The 21,045-nt window shown below is 45.7% G+C and overlaps 1 protein-coding gene across 1 annotated transcript in view; it reads right to left on the bottom strand.

Annotated features, from left to right (window-relative positions):
* PLB1 (phospholipase B1) overlaps window positions 1-21,045 on the bottom strand; it is a 121,545-nt gene that overhangs the window by 92,073 nt on the left and 8,427 nt on the right. Inside the window, exons 2-6 of the mRNA XM_047069218.1 lie at window positions 8,113-8,174; window positions 6,923-6,989; window positions 5,725-5,783; window positions 1,957-1,997; window positions 1,334-1,377 (exon numbers count right to left, since the gene is read on the bottom strand). Coding sequence (XP_046925174.1) covers window positions 1,334-1,377; window positions 1,957-1,997; window positions 5,725-5,783; window positions 6,923-6,989; window positions 8,113-8,174 — 273 coding nt within the window. The remainder of the gene's footprint in view (window positions 1-1,333; window positions 1,378-1,956; window positions 1,998-5,724; window positions 5,784-6,922; window positions 6,990-8,112; window positions 8,175-21,045) is intronic.

Raw genomic sequence — 21,045 nt, forward strand, 5'->3', positions numbered from 1 at the left:
GAGCGGCTGCACCAACAGCTCCGGGTGAGGACATTCAGGGGCAAAATCTGCCCTCCCTGCCCCGCCTCCTGCGGCAGCTCTGCCTAGTGGGACTCCTGGTCACTCGGCTGGTGTACGAGGGGCCACCAGGACTTTTTACCATGTGGGTGAGGGGCCAAAAAATGGAGACGAGTTGAGAAATCAGGCACAGCAGCAGCTGTGTTTACGCTGCAGGGCCTAAACTACATCCCACCTTCCCAGACACCCCAAATATCCCACCACGCTTCTCTTTTCCTACCATTTAAAGGAAGATGGGGCCAAACCGAGGCAGAGCTGCGACAGCCACTAAGTTGTTTGGGGCGTCTTCTTTTGGAACGCTTTGACCTTCTGCAAGGGGACCCTGCCACCACTTTGGTCAGCAATATCCCCTCACCCGTCAGTCAAATCCTGGAGGGCTGGACATCCGGTCTCAGCCCTCCCTGCTGGAAGGGGAGGGCTGAAAGCAGGGGCATTCTCCTGCTCATCCCTGTCCTTTGCAGAGATCCTAGTCATTCCCAGGCCCTGGGAGAAGTTCACTGGCTGGGCTGACAGGGCACTATCTACCTCACTCGCTGTGCTCATCGTGTGGAGGTGACATTGCAGCATCTTTACTCTAATTATGAAGTGAAAGGTGGTTTCCTCGTTCTTGGCTTGTGAGCCCCAAGCACAGGTGACTAACATCCCGCTAGGCTAATGCAGCGGCATTAAGGGACGTGGGGGCTTCAGAAGGTCTTAATAAAGTTGTAAGGGACCTTTGACAGTAAATGAGAAAAGCCAGGTCACGAATTGCATATTCATAAGCACATTCGTATGTGAAAAGGCCAGAATGTTACACACCGATCATCTCTGAGTACCGGGATTAGAGTTAATTTTTATTTTCTTCATTTCGTTTTCCTGAACCCAATTGACATCTTTATTTTACGAGTAAGGAAGTTATTACAAAATGAAATAGACTGAAAATTAGACCTGGGTCTTCTCCTTGGTGCGGGGAGAGGGGAGTGAAGAATGGTGGAGAGTTTCCCTCGAGGAAGTGCTACAAGTCCAGCCTTGGGGTCCTCGGGGAGAAGGAGCTTCAGGACTCCGCCACCTTTGAGGTCTCCCCCGGGTCCCTTAACCTAATGCCTCATGCCTTCTTTTTGCTCAGAGACCCTCAGACACATTTCTCATGCCCCCACCTTTTGGGTATGTGACTTTTCATACCCTGGCTCCATGATGAAATAGCCAATAGGATACACGCTCTTCACTAACCCAAATGCTGCTCTGTTGGGAGGGATGGGGACAATCTGGAACGTGTCCATAAAGACACAGGACTCACCTGTCACCACTTCCATGCATGCCTGCTGTGGCCTTCTGTCCGTCCTGCAAGTAAAAGCAAACATGCAAGCATCAGACTGCACCTGTCAACCCTTTCTCTCCACTAAAGTGGTCTAGTTCATAACAAGCCATGGCTCAGCCTCGCTCTGGTTCTGGATTTATCCTTCCTGGCATCAGAGACACACCACAGATGGCTATGGAGCCACCAGAATAGGGTGAACAGCTTTGCTGGGTCCTCCTCTAGTCTGGCCCAAAGCTGGAAGGGGATGCAGCCCCGGTGTAGAAGGAGAAGGACCCCGGCCCAACCCTGCATGCTTCCCCCAAAGCAGAGCAAGGAGACAGGTGGTAGGAAGAACTCCATATTCGGCGCCTCCCCCCCCCCCTGCCCTTTCCTCCCTATTCACCCAGAGGACCCCAGGGGGATGTGTGGGCACCGGAGTGTCGGGCGAGGAGGCAGGAGGCTGGGTTCTCATCCCTGTTTTGCCACCTGCTCCTGAGGCCACTTGGAGCAAGCTGTCTCCTCCCTGGCCCTCAGGTTTCCCCAACAACCAAGCCAAGAGAGGAGAGCAGATCCTATTGGAGGCTCCTCTCAGCTCTATGGCTCTGTGGTTCCAGAACAATTACCGTTTTTGCTTCTCCAGGTCAACGGTCCCAGAGTCTGGAGGCTGGAAAAGATAGGAGGTGTGAAGAGCCCAGCCAGGGAAGGAGGCAAGAGCCTGTCCTTGTGAGACCCCGGCTGCCTCCTACCAATAAAAGGGAGCCCATGAATCCAGAGAAAGGCCAAATCTGCTCACGAATGTCAGGCTTCCTATGCAACACGTTTGCTCGTTTGTTCGTCAGAGCCCAGAGCAACCGAAGGTATGAATGTTTTCTCGGAACAGGAAACAGCAACAGCAGAGCTTAGAATCAAACGCCTCTGTGTAGAATGTTAATCTCCACTTAGACACAGCAGGGGTTGTTTTACTGCATGACGTTTCTCATCTGAAATTCTGTTTATTGCCTGTCTCCCTTGACTCAAGTGTTAAGTGCATGAGGGCAAGAGTTTGTGTCTGTTTTGTTCTTGACTATATTCCTCGGACCCAGAACAGTGCCTGACACATCAGAAGTATTCAATGAATATTTGCTTGATAAGTGTTTTTTGAATGAATGACGCTTCTCATTTTCCTCTCGGTAAAATGCTGGACAACACAGGACACTCCCTGCTGAAGATGTTCCCTGACTTTGGACGGAGGCAAGACTGTGGGAAGCCACCTGGGCATTGTGTCCTTTACAGGCTTCTAGGGGAGTCTAGAATTGAGTCCAGTACATAGAAAGTACTCAGTGTGTATTAGCTATCATCAGTAGTAGTATTTTCACAGGTTCTGACACAAATTTTCTCTCGACTTCCTAGAAGATAGTGTCTCCAGGTGTCATGGTGACAGGTGACAGTTGTACTCACACTACCTACACCCAGTCTTCTGCTGCTTCTCTTTAAAGAGCCTGTCTATCCTTACCCACCCCGCTCAGCGGACAACCAGTCTGTAAAACTGGGTCACACTTCTGGAGCCTTCTTGGGAGGGCAGGCTGACCACAACCTTCATCTAAGTGGGACAAAGTGTTTTTACTCCCCAGGAAGAAGGAGTTTGAAAGGTAAAATTTCCAGGGAAATGCGGCAAGCTAAACAAAAATCAGGAATCATAAACCAGGACGCCAGGCCATGAAGTCATGAGGGCAGCGGACTGCTGGGCTGAGGCAAAGTGGGCAGCTTGTGCCCAAGCAAAGGGGACCTGAATGATAGCAGAGCCCCTGCCCAGAACAAACTTGTTGGGGCTGGTGAGGGGAAGGAAAGAGAGAGAACAAGAGGAACAAGGTGGGGAGAGCAGGGGAAGAGCCCAGTTAGAAGTCACAGAAAGGGAAGGCTAGGACAAACCCAGCAAACTCCTATGTCTCCATCTTGCCTGCTGGCAGCCATTTTCTCTCCACATCACCTTGGCTGAATGCACTATGGCACTGGAGATGCAAACCTAAATGAGACACAAGCCTGGTCTTCAAGGAAGTTGCTAGAATGACCTGTAACCTCCCCGGCACAGAAAATGCCTAGAACTCTTAGTTAAGCAAACAAAGCAAAACAAAAGAACAAGTCATAGATACTACGTGCAGTATAACCCTATTTAGGCTACACACACTCTCTCCCTATGTATTGGTGTGTGTGTGCACGCCTGTGTGTGTGTGTGTGTGTGTGTGTGTGTGTGTGTGCAGACTGAGCAGAAGAGGTGATCGAATGAGACCTTCAATTTTTTATTCTGTATACATGTATTTTGTTTGATTTGTTTTAACGTTTGTTTATTTTTGAGAGAGAAAGCAAGCGGGTGAGGGGCACAGAGAGAGGGGGACAGAGGATCCGAAGCGAGCTCCGCACTGACAGCACAGAGCCCAATGTGGGGCTCAGACTCATGAACTGTGAGGTCACAACCTGAGCCAAAGTTGGAAGCTTACCCACTGCCGCCCAGGCGCCCCTGATTTTTTCTTATACATTTCATATGTACCGCACGTTAGTTTGGAAAAATATTTTATGAGCATTTATAAATCTGCTCTTTAAAGTTCTTTGAGGAGGGGCACCTGGATGGCTCAGTCGGTGAGCGTCCGACTTCAGCTCAGGTCACGATCTCGCGGTCTGTGGGTTCGAGCCCCGCGTCGGGCTCTGGGCTGATGTCTCGGAGCCTGGAGCCTGCTTCTGATTCTGTGTGTGTGTCTCTCTCTCTCTCTGCCCCTCCCCCGTTCATGCTCTGTCTCTGTCTCAAAAATAAATAAAAATGTTAAAAAAAATAAAGTTCTTTGAGGAAAAGTTGGTCTGGCTGAATTAAACAAACGCATACTACAGGCACAGATAAGTGAGCCTTAGTTACAGAAAGTTCCAGGAATTAAGAAAAAAAAAAGTACCAGTGTTATGAATTCTTTTCTTTCTAAATTCACTGCTTTCTGTGATTTTTCCCTGGCCCCATACTTTCTATAAACCAGGCTGAGTTCACAATCGCAGTCTCTGGGTAGACAGGAAGGCTGCCTCCTAGGAGCTGTGTTTCCAGGTTTTACCCTGAAGGCTGAGGTGCCGTCTGTATGATGATAAGATTCTGGGAGCAGGGAGTCCATCCCTGACTGGAGCTGTGTTCAGTGCCAGGCCAGCTCACAGGAGGAGAAAGGGGGGGCCAAGAGTGACAGGCAGGAGCCCTGGGGTCTGCATAATTCATGAGCGCGAGAGCTCCCAGAGCTGCAACCACAGAGGGGAAGTCATCACCCCTAGCCAGGTCTAACTTTAGAGACCTGACTTAGGGGGCTCCCTTCACTGAACTTCTCTACCTACACGGGAGAGTGCTCGAGTCCTCCAGCGAGGGACACACACGTTCCGGGCACACAGGGACACATGGGCTCAGCAAACTCAACGTGCTATCCGTGACGTGAAGCCTCTTTTCTCGATCACCTCCCCTTCCACACTCTCCCACTAGCAGACCCCCACCTTCACCCCCATCTACACACACTCAAGGTCACACCAGGCACAGATAGCCTTGCCTGCCAGGTTCCCCTGGGCCCCTGGTCTGTTTTCTAATGTGAAGTCTGGTTCTTTCTGGAGGGCCAGCACCGGGCATGGGGAGTGGGCCAGGGCTTGTGGCGAGGGGACAGGGGAGGGCCGCTGGGAAGGAGCTGTGGTAGGTGGAGGAGGGAGAAAGGCACTGGAGGGGATGGTGGGGGAGGGGAATGTCCTGGTTCCAGGGCCGCGATGCAGCAGGACTCTGGGGTAGAGCGGAGAATGCCGGCCTGGGCACCCCTTCCCAAGACCCGGCCAGGGTTGGGGTGGGGGGCGGGTCCTGCTGGAAGCCAGCACCAACCTGGGAAATCATACTGGCGTTTGGCTCTGTTCTCCAACCCCCTTCTCTCCAGACCCTCTTTCGCTGCTCATCTCTCTCTCCTTGTTCTTTCTGCCTCACTCATTGCTTTCTTTCCCCTTCATCTGACCATATAAAATATACCACCTAAAATCTATTAGCAAAGATGGGTAGATTTTTAAAAATTCACCAAGCATGTAAGGATGATTTTTCTTTAGCTCATAAATAGAAAGTTTCAGAGATGATCTTTAAATTTCTCTGTGATCTTTGACTTTATTTATCCATTGATTTAATTCTTTAATGAGAAACTCCCAAAGTTTCCTCATCCTGATGTAAAGGGAGTCATTCATCTGATTTAAACACACACACACACACACACACACACACACAAAACCCTCTAGGGTTTAGAATGCTTCTGAGTCAGAGAATGTTCTTCTCTCCCGAAATGAAACACCTTGCCTGACTACCAGGCATGCATCTGAGGCTCACCAGTCCCAAACCCTGACTCCCACCTCCACATCCTTGAAATACTCACAGGTTCCACGTAGCCCAGGGCTGCCACAAATTTTATATCAGAAGGTCTCACAGAGTGGACTGCAAAGACAAGAACTCCTTTAAGAAGGTCTAGATCTGCATTCCCCACAAGATGAGCCAATGATGCTAGATGGCAGGGGCAGGCCATGGCAGTGAAAAGCCATGGCAGTGGAAAGCTGAAGACCAGGTGGTCACTGGGACCCATAGGAACCCAGCTGAAAAGAGGCTCATTCTTCTCTGGAAGCCACAGGTATCCCATGGAAGGTCACTCATGGCCCTCCTTTTCCCTCTTGCTGCCTCTTGCTTCCCTCTATCCCTTGGCTCTGCATTTCCCCATTAATAAGTAACCAGTAATGACCTGAAATGACCTGAAAATGACCTGGGTACAAAAGGGATAATGTCAGCTTGAAGAGTGCCAGAGAACGGCACTCAAAGAGTGCCGGAGAACATTACTCTGTGAACACACAGAAACCTCAGATGCAAGCCATATGCAAATGGTCCACCAGGAAGCCTCCGTGACCCACCTGGGCCACAAGCATTTTTAGAACTAAGTCTCCCTAGAAACCACGGACCTACTCCTGGTCATGTTACAGGGCCATTACAAGTAAACTTCCTGAAGAGATCATTTCCTGAGAGGTGCATCGATTTCTTTTTCTAGCTACACTCCTTATATAACAGAATAGTAAGGATAGCATGCTTAACTGGAAACTGATAAGATAGCGCAATGCAAACATAAGCAAAGCCATTAAACATGGTCTATAATGCAACCATTTGATAGAATAAAGCCAGAGAAGACAGCCAGCTCAAGAGCAACACTCATACCATCCAGGTATTAGACAAATCTAGCCTGTTCTAGGAGAAAAATGTCTACAACAGCCACTGTAGCTTACATTACGAGATCCAGGAAGGCACATGAGTGACCAAGTTCTAACCCACAGCTCCTATGGCACCATCTGGGCCCCCTGAAGGTGAGCTCCCAGAGGTCACCCTTTCCCAGGCAAGCCACTGTGGGGCCATGTTGGTTCTATCTCTGGTGTCCTTCTATAGAAATGGCTGAAGGGAAAGGAGGTGTTAAGGACTGAGGCTGGGGAAGAGGCTTGGATGGCCAAAGGATACAAGAGGAGTAGGACTGGAGCCTCTGCTGGCTACCTCACAAAGAAGATGCCAGCCTTCCAAGCTCATGGCTCAGGGTCACATACCTGACTTCGGAGGCACACTGGATCCTGACTTCTTTGGGTTGCATGAGAATGCAAAGTTCTTCAGGGCCTGCAACAGAAACCAAACATCAGAAACATCAACTGCCCTCGTAGAGAAATATTGTAGGTCCTGAAATCTGGTGTACTTTGACCATGTACTTGTTCTCTCTAGGCTCAAAATTCAGAAGCAGTGATTATCCATAGTCATGTTCATCATAGTCCCCGTTCACCTAGTAAAAAGGGACATGTGTCTATTGACAATGCCCTTAGCAAGTGGCAGGTAAGGATGCCTCAAAACATATGTGTATTTTACCACAGTAAAAAAATAATTAAGAAGAGACCCAGTATATCTAGACTAAAAAGTTAAAAATAATCCATTCTATGCTATCATATTTTTTATATTATCTACTTTCCCTCTTTTAACTTGCTTACCTGCATAAAAGCAGGTACAGGAGGCATTATGTTCATGTGCTGCTGGAAATGAATGGTAAACCAGAAACTGGGAAACTCAGGAGTCCCTGCCATATCAGTGTGTCCCAAGCCCAGAGGGGCTGCTGAGAGCAGAGAAGGGACTGGGTGACCAGCACTCGGGTTCACATGACCACTCAGGCTTCGTCAGATGCCCACACAGGTCCAGAGCAGTCTCTGCTGGCAATCACATAGAAGGCGCTGGGAAGGAAGATCATCTTTTCTCCCCAGAATCAAGAGTAGAATAGGAAATATGCCAACAGGGGAAAACACACCATAAATAGGGTGCTTGACCACATCTCACTGTCACAAGACACAAGTTAATTTCTCTGGAATTACTGATTTCGGTAAGAGATAAAGAATTTATTCTCAGCCCTTATCTTGTGGATGTTCTGGGAAGACCTCACCCAGATGCCTCCAGATAATTCACGGCATCTGCTCAAGGTTCACAGAGATAACAAGCCCATTTATAACTCTTTCTGGACGCTTCTGGGAACCACCAGCTCGGAATGCAGAGATGATGAGCCTCAAATTCCAGGAGATATGGTTGTGCCCTCTCTGCTGTACCAGGCAGCTTCACTGCTCCCGGGGGAAGCAGCGCATCCAGCCCATTCCATCCAGACCTCAGGGGGGCACCTGCCAACTTGCATCGAGATTTGGATATACCCACCAGAAAAGGAACCCACCCAGCCACCCCTCTTCTCCTACCAGGACAAAGCCCTCACCTCTGGTGACAGTTGCTTTTCCAGTGTGTTCTCGCCAGGAGAGGTAGTGGCCTGGGTGAACCCTAAAAGAAAGCAAATACAGTTCAGATTATTTAGCTGCAGCTTTAGATTTACAGATTTCATGCCCTTCCTTCCAGCTCTATCTATGTGCCCAGCTCAGTAATGTCCCTTGTAGTAGAAAAGTCCAGGTTCATCCTTCCAGCTATCTCCTCCATTGTCAGGGACACCTGCTTTCATTAACACAGCCTATTAAGGCAGAGTCCCCAAGTTGAAAAGCAAGAGTGTTACCTGGCAGGGGTCAGTAATAACCCTTCATCATGCTGTTATCTAGCAATAAAGGTATAAAGATACCTTTATTGGCTCCTTAGCAAAGGGCAGAACTCTTAAGGTAATGTTGGACACCTAGCTACTGTTGTTTGGGGATCCAGGACAAAGCAAGGGAGGCAAAGGACATTCTGGAATAGTCTGAAGGGTTAGGTGAGTTTCAGAGGTAACCGTGAGATTCCCGTGGGGATGTCTAGAAGGGTCTTGCTGAGTGTGAGGTGGAGGGGGAAGAAAAGGCAGGTAGAGAAACTGCAAACCTCAAAGACATTCTCTTCCTCCCAGCTGACTTTGGGGCAGTCTCACAAAATATTTACATTTTCTTTACCTTCTCAAAATATAATTTACATATGATAAAAGACTCATCTTAAGTGTATAAGCCAAAGAGCTTTCCCATAAAACATTTAATTTTTGAAATACACAAGTAACACTATAGTACCTTTAACAGCCCTCCAAATAAAGGAACAAAAATTCGCCCACAGTGCCACCACCCCAATAACCAAACGTGATTTGTTCACTCTCTTGGGTCTATCATCAGGCTCCAGACGGGGTACTCTTTCCATTTAGTTATAATCAGTGTGGATTACATTATATCCTGCAAGCTCCCTTTAATATTGTATTGTATTCTTTATATTGCTATGTAATGTTGATGTTTACTTTAACAGCTTCATGATACGTTTATGATACTGATACCTAATCATAAATCCTGGTCCCTTGTGTCTTCTGACTTTCCTTGCCCAGTTCTCTGCCCCTGGTACACTCTTTCTGTAAGGATGTACCATGTGAGAAGCCCCAAACAGCATTAGACAACGCCAAAGTGGGGGGCCTGACCTGAGGGAGATGGCTCGATTTCTTTTCTACCTCTGCCGTCTTCTGCAGCTTTACCTTTTGACCCTGAAAAGTATTTATCTGGAGTTTCATAAGCAGCGAGAGTATATTTCCATTTCATGCCCACTGTGAGATCAGGCACTGATTTCCATATTGGAGCTCACGGCAGGAATGATTGCTGTAACTTGCCCCAGATCTCAGTGATAATCCTTACATTCCCAGAAGAAAGCTTTCTGGGCAGAAAGAGCCACATGACAGGGAGGAACAGGGGTGTGGACAAGGACAGAATGCTAGAAAAGGCTGGAGCAGATTTGTAAGTGGAGGGCAGGGTAGAGGAGGGTAGAGGCAGGCAGCTGGGCTATGGAGCTGCAAACGCCAGACTCCTCCGTGAGCAACAGGGAGCCATGACCGATCTTCAAAGACAGGAGTGTTGACGTGTGTTTTAAGATGATCATCACTCTAGGGGTGGTAGGGTTGGTGAATTAGCAGGGCAAGGAGGAGAGACTTATTTTTTTTAAGCTAGGATACAAATGTATATGGTAGCTAACACTTATATGCAGCTTCTATACGTCAGGCATCCTAAGACTTACATGAAATAATTCATTCATCCTCATGACAACTCTCTGAGATAAATGCTATTAGCCCTACCTTATAGGTAAGGAACAGCATCAGAAAGGTTAAGTGACATTTTAAAGGTGACACAGTTAGCAAATGGTGACTGCAGGATTTGAAAATGGGCAGTCTGGTTCTGTGGGCTGTGCTCATAGCCAACAACCTAAGTGTAAGTCACAGCCTAATATCTAGATCAGGCATCGGCAAACATTTTCTGCAAAGAGCCAGATAGTCAGTATTTTGGGTTTTGCAGACCATACAGTCTCGGTCGCTACTCAGTTCTGCTATTGTAGTGTGAAAGACATCATAGACAACATGTAAACAGATCAACTTTCTGGAGACTGAAATTTGAATTTCATATCATTCTCATGTGTCATGAAATACCCTTCTATTTTTCCCAACCATTTAAACCTTTAAAAACCTTTGTGGATATCAACGAACGGATTTTAAGGTGTATATGAAAAGGCAAAATACCCAGAATGGTCAACAGAATATCAAAGGAGAAAAAAGTCAGAGGCCTGATACTAGCCAACCTCAAGACTTACTATAAAGCTCCTATGTGGTATTGGCAGAAAAACAGACAAAGAGATCCGTGGGATGGAGTAGAGAGCCCAGAAACAGACCCATGGAAGTAAAGTCAACTGATCTTTGACAAAGAAGCAAAGGCAATATAATGGAGAAAAGAGAGCCTTTTCAACAAATGGTGCTGGAACAAATGGACATCTACATGAAAAAAAAATCTAAAAATGTAAAATCTATTCTTAGCCCACAGGCCATACAAAAAAAGGCATAAGGCCGGATTTGGCCCCATGGCCATTATTCGCCAACCAATCAATGCTCAATATATTCTGCTACTATAAAGAGATCATCAAGGTAAAACAGGAAAATGACATCTGGGGATCAGCAGTAGCCTTTAGCCCCAGGAAGCCCAGATGGGAGCCTGGGATCTGCCTCTAGATTGTCAGGTCGGCTGTTGCTGAAGCTCTTCACTGGGCTTTGCCAGAATCCCACAGGTAAAGGAGCATTGGTGCTGGAAGCCAACTATCCCGTTGTCTTTGAGAGATGTCCTGTTCAGCACATATCCTAGTCTTCCAGGCTCTAAGCCTGAGAAACAAACAAACAAACAAACAAATCTCTCCTCAAAGAAACCCTTTGGTCCCCTGCTATAAAAAGTAGGTTCCTCAGATTTTTATGACTGTTAATACACTCAGCTCTCTATAATTTCTAAAAAATTTTCAATCAAATAACATAAGCAGAATACCTAGCCCAGTGCCTGCACAAGGTGTATATTGAAATATGTTCTTTTTGAGGAAAGGTGCTGTTCCTTATCAAAACAATCCAGAGAGAAAGCGGTCATTATTAGCATAATTTTGTAGCAGAAGTAGTTAACATTGTTCTTTCAAGAAGTAGGATTGGGTTGAGAGTCTCCATCTGCTGACTCTAGATCTGAAAGGCTTTAAAGGGGCTCAAAGGAGACTGTTCTTGAAGACAGTAGATGGATCCCTACATCTCTTTCCTGCAAACACTATGGGATCTTCTGGGCCTTGATTTTTCCCTCTGCAGAAATCCTATTGTGCATTTCCACATTCTCTGTGTGTGTGCACATGCATGATCGTGCCCTTCCACTGAGAGTCAAAAAGGCAGCAAGAACTGGAGGGGTCAATAGCCAGAGAGAAGGGAAGTGAAGAGCATGGGCCCAACATTTGGTGCTGGTTTTACCCTAGAAACATTTGCCAAATCTTTGACAAGAGACATCAGCAGGTAAGAGGCTAACATGCCACGCAGAGCTTCAGGCAGTTGTGTGAAACTGGAGAGAAACACTAGGGTGTAATGTGCATCAAGGAGGGCAGGCCTGGTAAACATCCTGGGTTTCAGTTGGTGCTTCAAAGAGCTAGACCCTTGGAGTAGGGATAAACTTGAAATAGGCCATCCTGCAAAAAAGACGGAGTCCACTTTGAATCATTTTTATTCCAGAATAGACTAAGGTGATATGCCCCTACCTGTCTGCTTTTACAAAGGAAGATAGCACCATCCACAACATGAAATTGTATTTCTAATGCCCGGCTTCCAATAAAAAAAAAAAAAAAAGTACCAGGAAACACCACCAAATAAATAGAAACCAAGAGAGAAAACAAAAAACAAAATAGACAAAAGACAGTGTAAAGTAGTGAACTAATAAATGGGTAACATCCACGGCTCTATTAGCCTAATGTTTTGTTTCAAGTTAGGGTGAGAGGTGAACTAATCAGATTTTTAATGGGGGCAATCCAGGAAATGAGGAAGGTTGAAATACGCTCTTTCCTTTCTCCTGGCTGACTGGAAATCTACATCTGTGCTAGGAAGACCTGGAATAAGTGAAGAGAAGCTTGAGAGTTGATTCAAACTTTGTGTCCTTCCACAACCTACACATATGGACCCTTAGCAACCCAAGTCATTTGAGCACGACCTCTGTCCGAGTCACTGACTGATCACTAAACCATGCAGACCCAGGGATGACTCCTAGAATGCCAGGTTAAAAAGATAAAAATAAGAAATAAAAAACTGATCAAACACATCAGTGGCTACACATCATGAAGGAGAAGACGGATTCCACAGTTTAAGTCTAGGCAAGTTACTGAAAAACCAACAACCCTCAGAAAAAATTAAATCCAGAATTGCTAGATGTTTATCAAACATGTCCAGTTTGCAACCACAAATTACTAGACATGCCATGAAACTGAAAAGGGAGCCTTGCACTATGGGGGAAAAAATAGCAGTCAATGGAAACCAGTTCTGAGTGGGCCCGGGTAGAAGTTAGTAAAAAAAAAAAAAAAAAAAAAAAGAAAGGAAATCCAGAGTTGAAAAACACAACACTGAAAGATTTATTAGATTGGCTCAACAACAGACTTGAGATGGTAGGAAAAAGAACTTGTAAACTTCAAGCCAGATTGATAGATCAATAGAAGGTACATTTCTGAAAAATAGAGAAGAAGAAAAAAAGATTGACGAAAAATAAACAGAGCCTCAGAGATCTGTGGCTACTGCCAAGCACACAAACATACACGTACTGAGTCCCAAAAGAAGCAGAGAAAGAGGCAGAAACGGATTTGAAGAGATTATGGCTGAAAACTTTCCACATGTGAAGAAAGATATTGAGCCACAGATCAAAGAAACTGGGGGTGAAGGGGGGGAAACTTTAGGTGGGAAAAACACAGAGAGAAATTTACCCAGATACTTGAACTGTACTAACTGCTGTGTCTACGTGTAGTTCTAAAGCAAAGGAAAAAATTTCAAGAGCAGAGGAAAAACACACAGGAGACCAACATTATGATTAACGGTCAATTTCTCAGAAACAATAGATGCCCGAAGACAGTGGGATGACACATTCCAAATGGTACGAGGAAAATGATGCCAGATCGAAGCATGGTAATGTAAGAAGGAATGAAGTGCAGTAAGGGTGAATAAATCCAAAATAATATTCACTGCATAAAGCAGGAGTCAGTACACTGAGGCTCATAGGTCAAATCTGCCCGCAGCTTATTTTTGTATGGCTCTCTAGAGAAGAATGGTTTTCACACCTTTAAAGGTTAAAAAAAAAAAAAAAAAAAAAAAGAATATGTGATAGAGACCATACGTGAGCCACAAAAGCTAAAATATTTTGTCATTTGGCCATTTATAGAAAAAATTTGCCACCCCTGATAGAAACAATAAAAATAATGGAGGGTGGGGTTTAAAATACATGTAACATATTGCTGTGTGGGCAGATTCAGAGTAAATGGAGTCACGCCGATAAGGTTTTTCCTTTATCTGGGAGGTGATTAAAGTAATCATTTAATTAGATTTTAACAAGTCAAGGATGCATGTTGTAATTATAAATGCCAAAATAACAAAAACATGTATAATTAGCAGGCTCATGTTCAGCAGGGAAGGGTGGTGGAATTGAAGTAATAAAAATATTTAATCCAAAGGAGGCAAGAAAGAAAGAGAAAAGATCAGAAAAAAGATAGGACATCTGACCCTTCACGTTTCCATGTGTCCTGTTTAAACACACTTGGGGGGGCGCCTGGGTGGCGCAGTCGGTTAAGCGTCCGACTTCAGCCAGGTCACGATCTCGCGGTCCGGGAGTTCGAGCCCCGCGTCAGGCTCTGGGCTGATGGCTCAGAGCCTGGAGCCTGTTTCCGATTCTGTGTCTCCCTCTCTCTCTGCCCCTCCCCCGTTCATGCTCTGTCTCTCTCTGTCCCAAAAATAAACGTTGAAAAAAAAAATTTTTTAAACACACTTGGGAAGACCAGGGAAGAAAAGCCGAGGGGGATGTAGGAGACTCTCCTTCAGTGTCCAAAGGGGGCCTGGCCTTGCTCCATAACCTTTGTTCCCCAGAACCAGGAGTGGAAAATGTACAGTAAATGATAGTTGTGATAATTTCAGTGTCACAGAGATGGTTAGCACAAACCATTTCTCAGACCTTTCCAACCTCAATGTTCTGTGATTTCCTCATACAACTACAGAGTTCATGTTTTGGGTTTTTTTTTTTTTTAAGGTTTGTTTATTTTTGAGAGAGTGTGAGCAGGGGAGGGGTAGAGGATCCGAAGTGGGCTCCACACTGACAGCAGTGAGCCTGATGTGGAACTTAACTCACAACTGCAAGATCATGACCCGAGCCAAAGTCGGACTCTCAACCGACTGAGCCACCCAGGAGCCCCCAGAGTTCATGTTTTTAACTTGATGATCTGAATCGCCCATGGTAACTGTTTGGAGTAACTATATCCAGAATCTAAACATTAAGTGCTCAGAACAGGAGAACTTAGACCCCTTGGTGCTGTCCCCACGGACTCCCAGAGTGACTTGGCCCTCACTCCAGTTCTCCGCTTCCCACCAGATAAATGGAAAAAAAAATTCTTGCCTGTTCCCATAGCACCCTGAGGTATTGTGGAAGAAATTATCAAAGCACTTGTGGCATGATTGAACCCCATGAATCTTTCTCTTTTGGAAGATTGTTTTAGCCTCCAGCTCACGGATCTATAAAGGGCTTTGAGCTCCCTGAGAAACTCCAACTCAGTAAGGTCAGTAAGGGAAAAAAACATGTACTTTTCCATGCTGATGGGAATGAAAGAGGAAGGCATCTGTGCACATTCAGAGAAACAGGTCTGGCTGAGATCAGTCATCCAAGTGGGAAGAGCCATGACCACTGGGGTCCTGGAACTAACAAAAGGCCATTAGAGCATCAGGCCTGACGAGGTAAATTCACACACGAGTGTCCTTAGGGAAGCACCTTCTGAAGCAAAGGTCCTCAACCCATCACCTGCTGCCCAGCCCCCCAAGACAGAGGCTCAGATTTGGTTGGCCTGATGTGGGGCCTAGGTATCGTGGACACCAGAAGTTTTTAAAAGCCCTTTGACTGCTGCACCTGTGAGATTAAGAGCCCCAACTCTTCAGGGAAACCCAGAGTGCATTAGCCCAACATCAGGCCAGGGGTAAGGAGGCTGATTTCAAAAGCAAAATTAAAACAGCCCATGTTCTCTTAATTTACAAATTTCCTTTATATTTTTCCACTTATGCTGTGCCTGGGGCACAATTTTCCACCCCTATCCCTGCCTTGAGGAAAGACAGCCATTTTGTGACCTTAATCAAGAATTAATGTCTCTGAACCTTGACTTCTTCATCTATCAAATGGGGATACGACTGGTTTCCTGACCTTCTTCTTGAGGTTGTCTCAAGGATCAAAGAACAGGAAACTGCTGTGTGAACAGAAGAGGGCTGTACACAAGCTAGGAGTGGCTTGTCTCCCCGGATGAAAGGAAGGCCCTCGCCTTGGGCAGTGCGGGGAGGACTTTTAAGGCCAACGCATGTGCAATTAAGGCCACTCTTTAGGGTACATTAAATTCTCAGACTCTTTGAAAAGTGTATTGTCCTCCCAGCAACCCTAAAGGGTAAGTAAGTGGCAGGAATTATGACCCTGTTAACATTTTTATAGACTCAGAGAGGCTAGGTGATTTTTACCAGCTCACACAGACCATGCCAGCAAGGGCAAGGACAGACTCCGGGCCAGCACTGCCATCCACCAAGCAGTGAGCTGTCCTGGCAACCTGGGAAGGGGAGGGTTCAAGTCAGCCTGTATCTGTCCCCTGTACTGTCTGGGCTGTAAGCAGGTCTTCTGGGATTATCTGTCCCTGCATGCAGCACTTTATCCCATGTACACCCAAGGGCCTGCAGAATGCTGTTGACCTGGGAGGAGGCACCACACATGACTGCCTGTGGGAGCGGAGTCAAAAACCACAAGTCATGCTTGGCTGCTGCTCCAACACCAGGACCGCCTGTGCGCCAAGCATCACAAGATGTCAGCATCTCTCCCTCAGTGTGGTGCTTTGGTGGTCACATGCCATAGTCAGTAGAAGGGGACAGTGAGGACTAGAGAATCTTTCTGGGGTAGCTAGACTAACCTCTAAACATTTGTCTTAGAATTCTAGAATGGTGGGGCACCTGGGTGGTTCAGTCGGTTAAACATCCGACTTCGGCTCAGGTCATGATCTCACGGTTCATGGGATCGAGCCCCACATTGGGCTCTGTGCTGACAGCTCAGAGCCTGGAGCCTGCTTCGGATTCTGTGTCTCCCTCTCTCTCTCTGCCCCTTCCTCACTTGCACTAGGTCTCTCTCAAAAATAAACAATAAAAAAAATAATAAAGAATTCTAGAATGGCCAACATGGGCAGATCTTTGATATCATCTCATTTAATGTCTCAGGAATCTAAGACCCAGAGAGGTTAACAAACTTGCCGAAGATCACTAAGTTACTAAAAAGACCATGATGTGGAATTTGATTCTCCTTAATGTCATCTGATATGCTTTCCTTGGGACCAAAGTCTTTTTAAAAGAATGTTCTTAAAGGGCTTGTTGTGTGTGTTGCTCTATAGCCTGAGTTCCTGGCATGTGGAAATTTATTCTTTTGTCATGTCTATAAGACCAGTTTTTTTTGGCTGTCCTAACTCATCAATCTCAATTTTTCATCAGGCATGCCAAGGAATGATAGTAGTATTAACAAGGTCACAACTTTTTGGGTAGACACATCCTCTAGTCTGATGATTGTACAAAAAACATTAGAGATGACTTGGGAAGTCCCAAACCAACATTCTCTAGATACTCCGTGTCCTGTGCTGATGACCACAGGGGACACCACCACCCATTACAGATTCCATCCCAGACACAGACCAGTGCACCCTCCTGTCTCCACCTCCTGATGCCCACCCAGTATCCAACATCATACACCCTGTGTTGGGGGAGAGGGAAGAAGTCTTTAGGAAGCAGTTTGAATGGGAGGGAGCACATCCGCAGTTGACTTAAGGTTTTGCCCTTCGCTCATTATATGACCTGAGACGAGGAAGGCTTTGCTTGTCAATTAGGTTTTCCTCACCTTCCTCATGGGAACAATCGAGGTAGGCCCAGAGCCAGGACGAACAACCCGAAGAAGAGGGTGCCATGGTGAAGGTGAACCGCTGGCCAGGGCCCTGACTCCTCCCATGCCAATACCCTCCACAATCATTCTCAGCTCCAGTCAGAGATTTAACGGGGACCCTCAAAGGTGGATGGGGGGTGGTAGCGATTATTAGTGAGCTCCAACAGGAGGGGAATCTCAGGGAGCTGTGCGGGGGCCTCATGGTCCACCCTCCCCCGCAATCAGGAAAGTCTCTTTCCAGAGACAACTGGGAGGTTCTAGTGTGAAGAAGAGAACATGGGCTAAGGACCACTGTTCCCACTGAGATGCAAGAACACAAGAGGAGACAGGTGCCTAAAAGAAAAGCACTTGGCCTTCCCAGAACCAAGCAAACTCCCTGCAGGGCCTCTTTCTAGGAGCCAGGCACACAAATTCACCAGTGTGCTGCCTCTTTCCACACATGACCTTTTATGTTTGAAGCTGGCAGACTCATCTTGTCCAAAATACCACTTGCATTAGGCCACTCTCCTGCTGAAGAGTCTGTCATAGCTCCCCACTTCCCACGATAGCAAATCCAAATTCTAGGCTTGCTGTGTGACCTTGGGCAGGTCACTTAACCTGACCTGCCCAAGGGTTCAGTTTTTGTTCATGTAAAATAAATAAATAAATAAATCAACACACAAACAAACAATAAAAAAAAAGGGAATAGTTCTTTTAGAAGTCTCTTTAAGCCAAAAGGTATTATGATAATCTCTATTGTTCTGGTCTTGGGATTTCAAATTCCTCCCCTAACACTAACCCTGCCCTCGGATCAGCAGACCTGCTCCCTGCACTAGGAACCTCGACTTCATCTCTGAGTGTGCTGCTCCCTAACTTGCATGCCCTCCCTGCTCCTGTGTTTATCTTGATCCCACACAGCTTTCAGAGCTCCGCTGAGTTTCCCTCCTACGTGAAACTTCTCCAGCCCACGTTCACCTCTCAGTTCTCTGAAGCCTGTTGCTTTCATTACAGCTACTTCACCTATTTTGGTACTTAATTCTTCTCCAGTGATTTTATGCAAATAAGCTCTCTCCTGAGGGTTCCTTCTTTTGGTTTATTATCTCCCAGCCAGGCTCAGCTCAACTCGGGTTCTTAGAAGAGCGCTCAGACAGTTAACTGACAGTAGCAAAAATGCAACTTGATGAAAAGGATGATTGACGATAAAGTCCTCAAAAACTACAAGGTACAGATGACAGCCCAGGAAAAGTATGGCTCCTGAGTCCCCCCAGAGAGAATCCCTTACCTGGGTGTGCGGCTCACAGAAGGAACTTGGAGGCAAGTGAGTTGGAGCAGGGGGTGGAGATGGGGATTGAGGCATCTGATGTAGAAGAGAGTCTAACACCAGAGTTCCAAGGATGGCTCGGCCACCAACTGGCTATGGGACTTGAGCAAGTCCCCACTCCTCTCTCGTCAATAACTAGAAGAACCTGGACTACCAAAAGCTCTCCAGGGTTGCTATCTACTCTTATTTGGAAAGACGATTTCTAGAAGGCTTGGCTGGCAACCTCCAGGAACGACTCTAGGTCCCTGTAAAACAAACATTGACTGGCTGTACTTGTTCTAATGAGAAAAGAGGTATTCCTTTCCTCACCTGCTCCTACCTTTGGCTTACCAGTGACAGGCCTGACCCAGGTGCATTACCAAGGCGAAGAGTTTTCATTCCCCAGCCTGACAGTCTCCCAGGGAACTGCTGACCCATTCCAGGAAAATGAAGCTCTAGCAAAAATTGTACTTTATTAGATACGGTGGTTTCTTGCCAACTTGCTTTTGCCAATTGCAGTTTTAAGATAATGATGTTTCAGTTTTATACACCCAAACTTTTGGAACAGGAACCTATTTCTACGTGTGTTGTTTGTTGAGCCCATTTCAAAGCTTAAATAAAACCGAATTATGATTCTTCCCTCCCTGTAATACAGGGTGGTGGCAAAAAGCCATGACTCAGGACTCAGTCTCAGGACTGAACTCTGGCTCGTGTACTTACAGCTAGATGATCTTGGGGAAGTTATTTAATTTCTGAGTCTCAGTTTTCTCATCTGTAAAATGAGGATAATAGTCTATCCCTCTTCTTTTTTTTTTTTTTTAAGTTTTTATTTACTTATTTTGAGAGGAAGAGAGCAAGTGGGGGAGGGGCAGAGAGGATCCCAAGCAGGTTCCACACTGTCAGCACAGAGCTCGACGTGGGGCTCAAACTCACAAACTGCAAGATCATGACCTAAGCTGAAACTGAGAGTCAGATGCTTGCTTAACCAACCAAGCCACTCGGGCATCCAACAGTATATCCCTCTTAAGTGGAAGCTGTTATATATACACAGTGGTTAGTGTGGCGCTTGGCTGGCTGTTCTAGAGAACCTCACGCTGTGAGTTTATCTTGAAGTGACACTCAAATGGCAATGTCCCCAGTGCTCGACAGAGTTACATTTATACAGTCATATTCATCTTAGGCCCCGAAGAGTCTACAAATAACTCTTGGAGGAGTCTGAGCTGCACACAATAAAAAATAACTAGGCAAAGAGAGAAACAAAGTATCCAGAGGTAAGAATCAGCAGAAAAAAAAAATACAGTAGAAACAGATCCAAGATGGTGGAAAAGAAAATTTGAGGCTATTCACGGAAACACAAAATTATTTTTAAAAGTAACACTGTCAGTTTGGTACAGAAATACATGTAAATTATATTTGAAAAATATTTTCAAAGCCTCTAATGATCAGGTCTAACAGCACATTAGACACAACTGAAAGAATGAATAAATTAGGACATGTGTCATAATATATTACTCAGAATGCAGCAATTTTCTAGAAATACAAAAAGATGGTACAGTTGGAATAGAGGCTAAGGGACATGGTATATAAAGACAACCAAACATACATTTAATTGGCACCATGGAAGGAAAAGACAGGAATAATGGAGTAGAAGCAGTATTTCAAGAGATACTGTCTGAGAATTTTCAAAATTTATGGAGGATATCAAGCCATAGATTCAAGAAAGACTATAAATGTCATGCGAGATTAATTCACAGAAATTAATGAAACAGGAAAAAAACATACAATTTAGACCGTAGTGTATTTTTCCAAAAAGGACCATAACTTTCCTCCCATCCTGCAGGCCACTTTGTAATGTGACTTTTGCCACCCCTCCCCACAAGAGGTAAAGTCTATTTCCTTCCCCTTGTATCTAGGCTGGCCCTGAAATTTACATTGACCAACAGAAGCAGCAGAAATGACTCTTGGGCCCAGGCATTAAGAGGCCTTGTGGGTTCTATTTTTGCCCATTTAGGTACTTCTGTACCCAGCCCAGGCTGTCCTCCTAGAAAGACCATGTGGAGGAGGACCAACACACCCCAGTACCAAGTCAACAGACATGTCATTTTAGATCGGCCATGTCAGTCCCACACAATACCGTGTGGAACAGGGACAAGATGTCCCAGCTGATGTCTTCCCAAATTGCAGATCCACTGAATTGTGAGTAAATAAAATGGTTGCTGTTTGTCAATATGATTTACTGTAACATGCTCTGCAGCAATAGACAACTATGACATAGAAGATCAATAAAGCCAAAAGTTGGTTCTTTCAAAAAACTAATAAGGTAGACAAACCTCTGATAAGATGAATCATAGAAAAAGGATGAAGTCACAAATAACCAGTATTGGAAATAAAAAGGGGGCATAACTACAGAAGCTACAGATATCAAAGAGATAACAATAGAAATTCTCTAAAAATTATGCAAAAAACT

The sequence above is a fragment of the Lynx rufus genome, unplaced genomic scaffold, assembly GCF_022079265.1.
Source record: "Lynx rufus isolate CCGP_SWC_20201006 ecotype Redwood Valley unplaced genomic scaffold, mLynRuf1.p SCAF_8, whole genome shotgun sequence".
NCBI classification, from domain to species: Eukaryota; Metazoa; Chordata; class Mammalia; order Carnivora; family Felidae; genus Lynx; species Lynx rufus.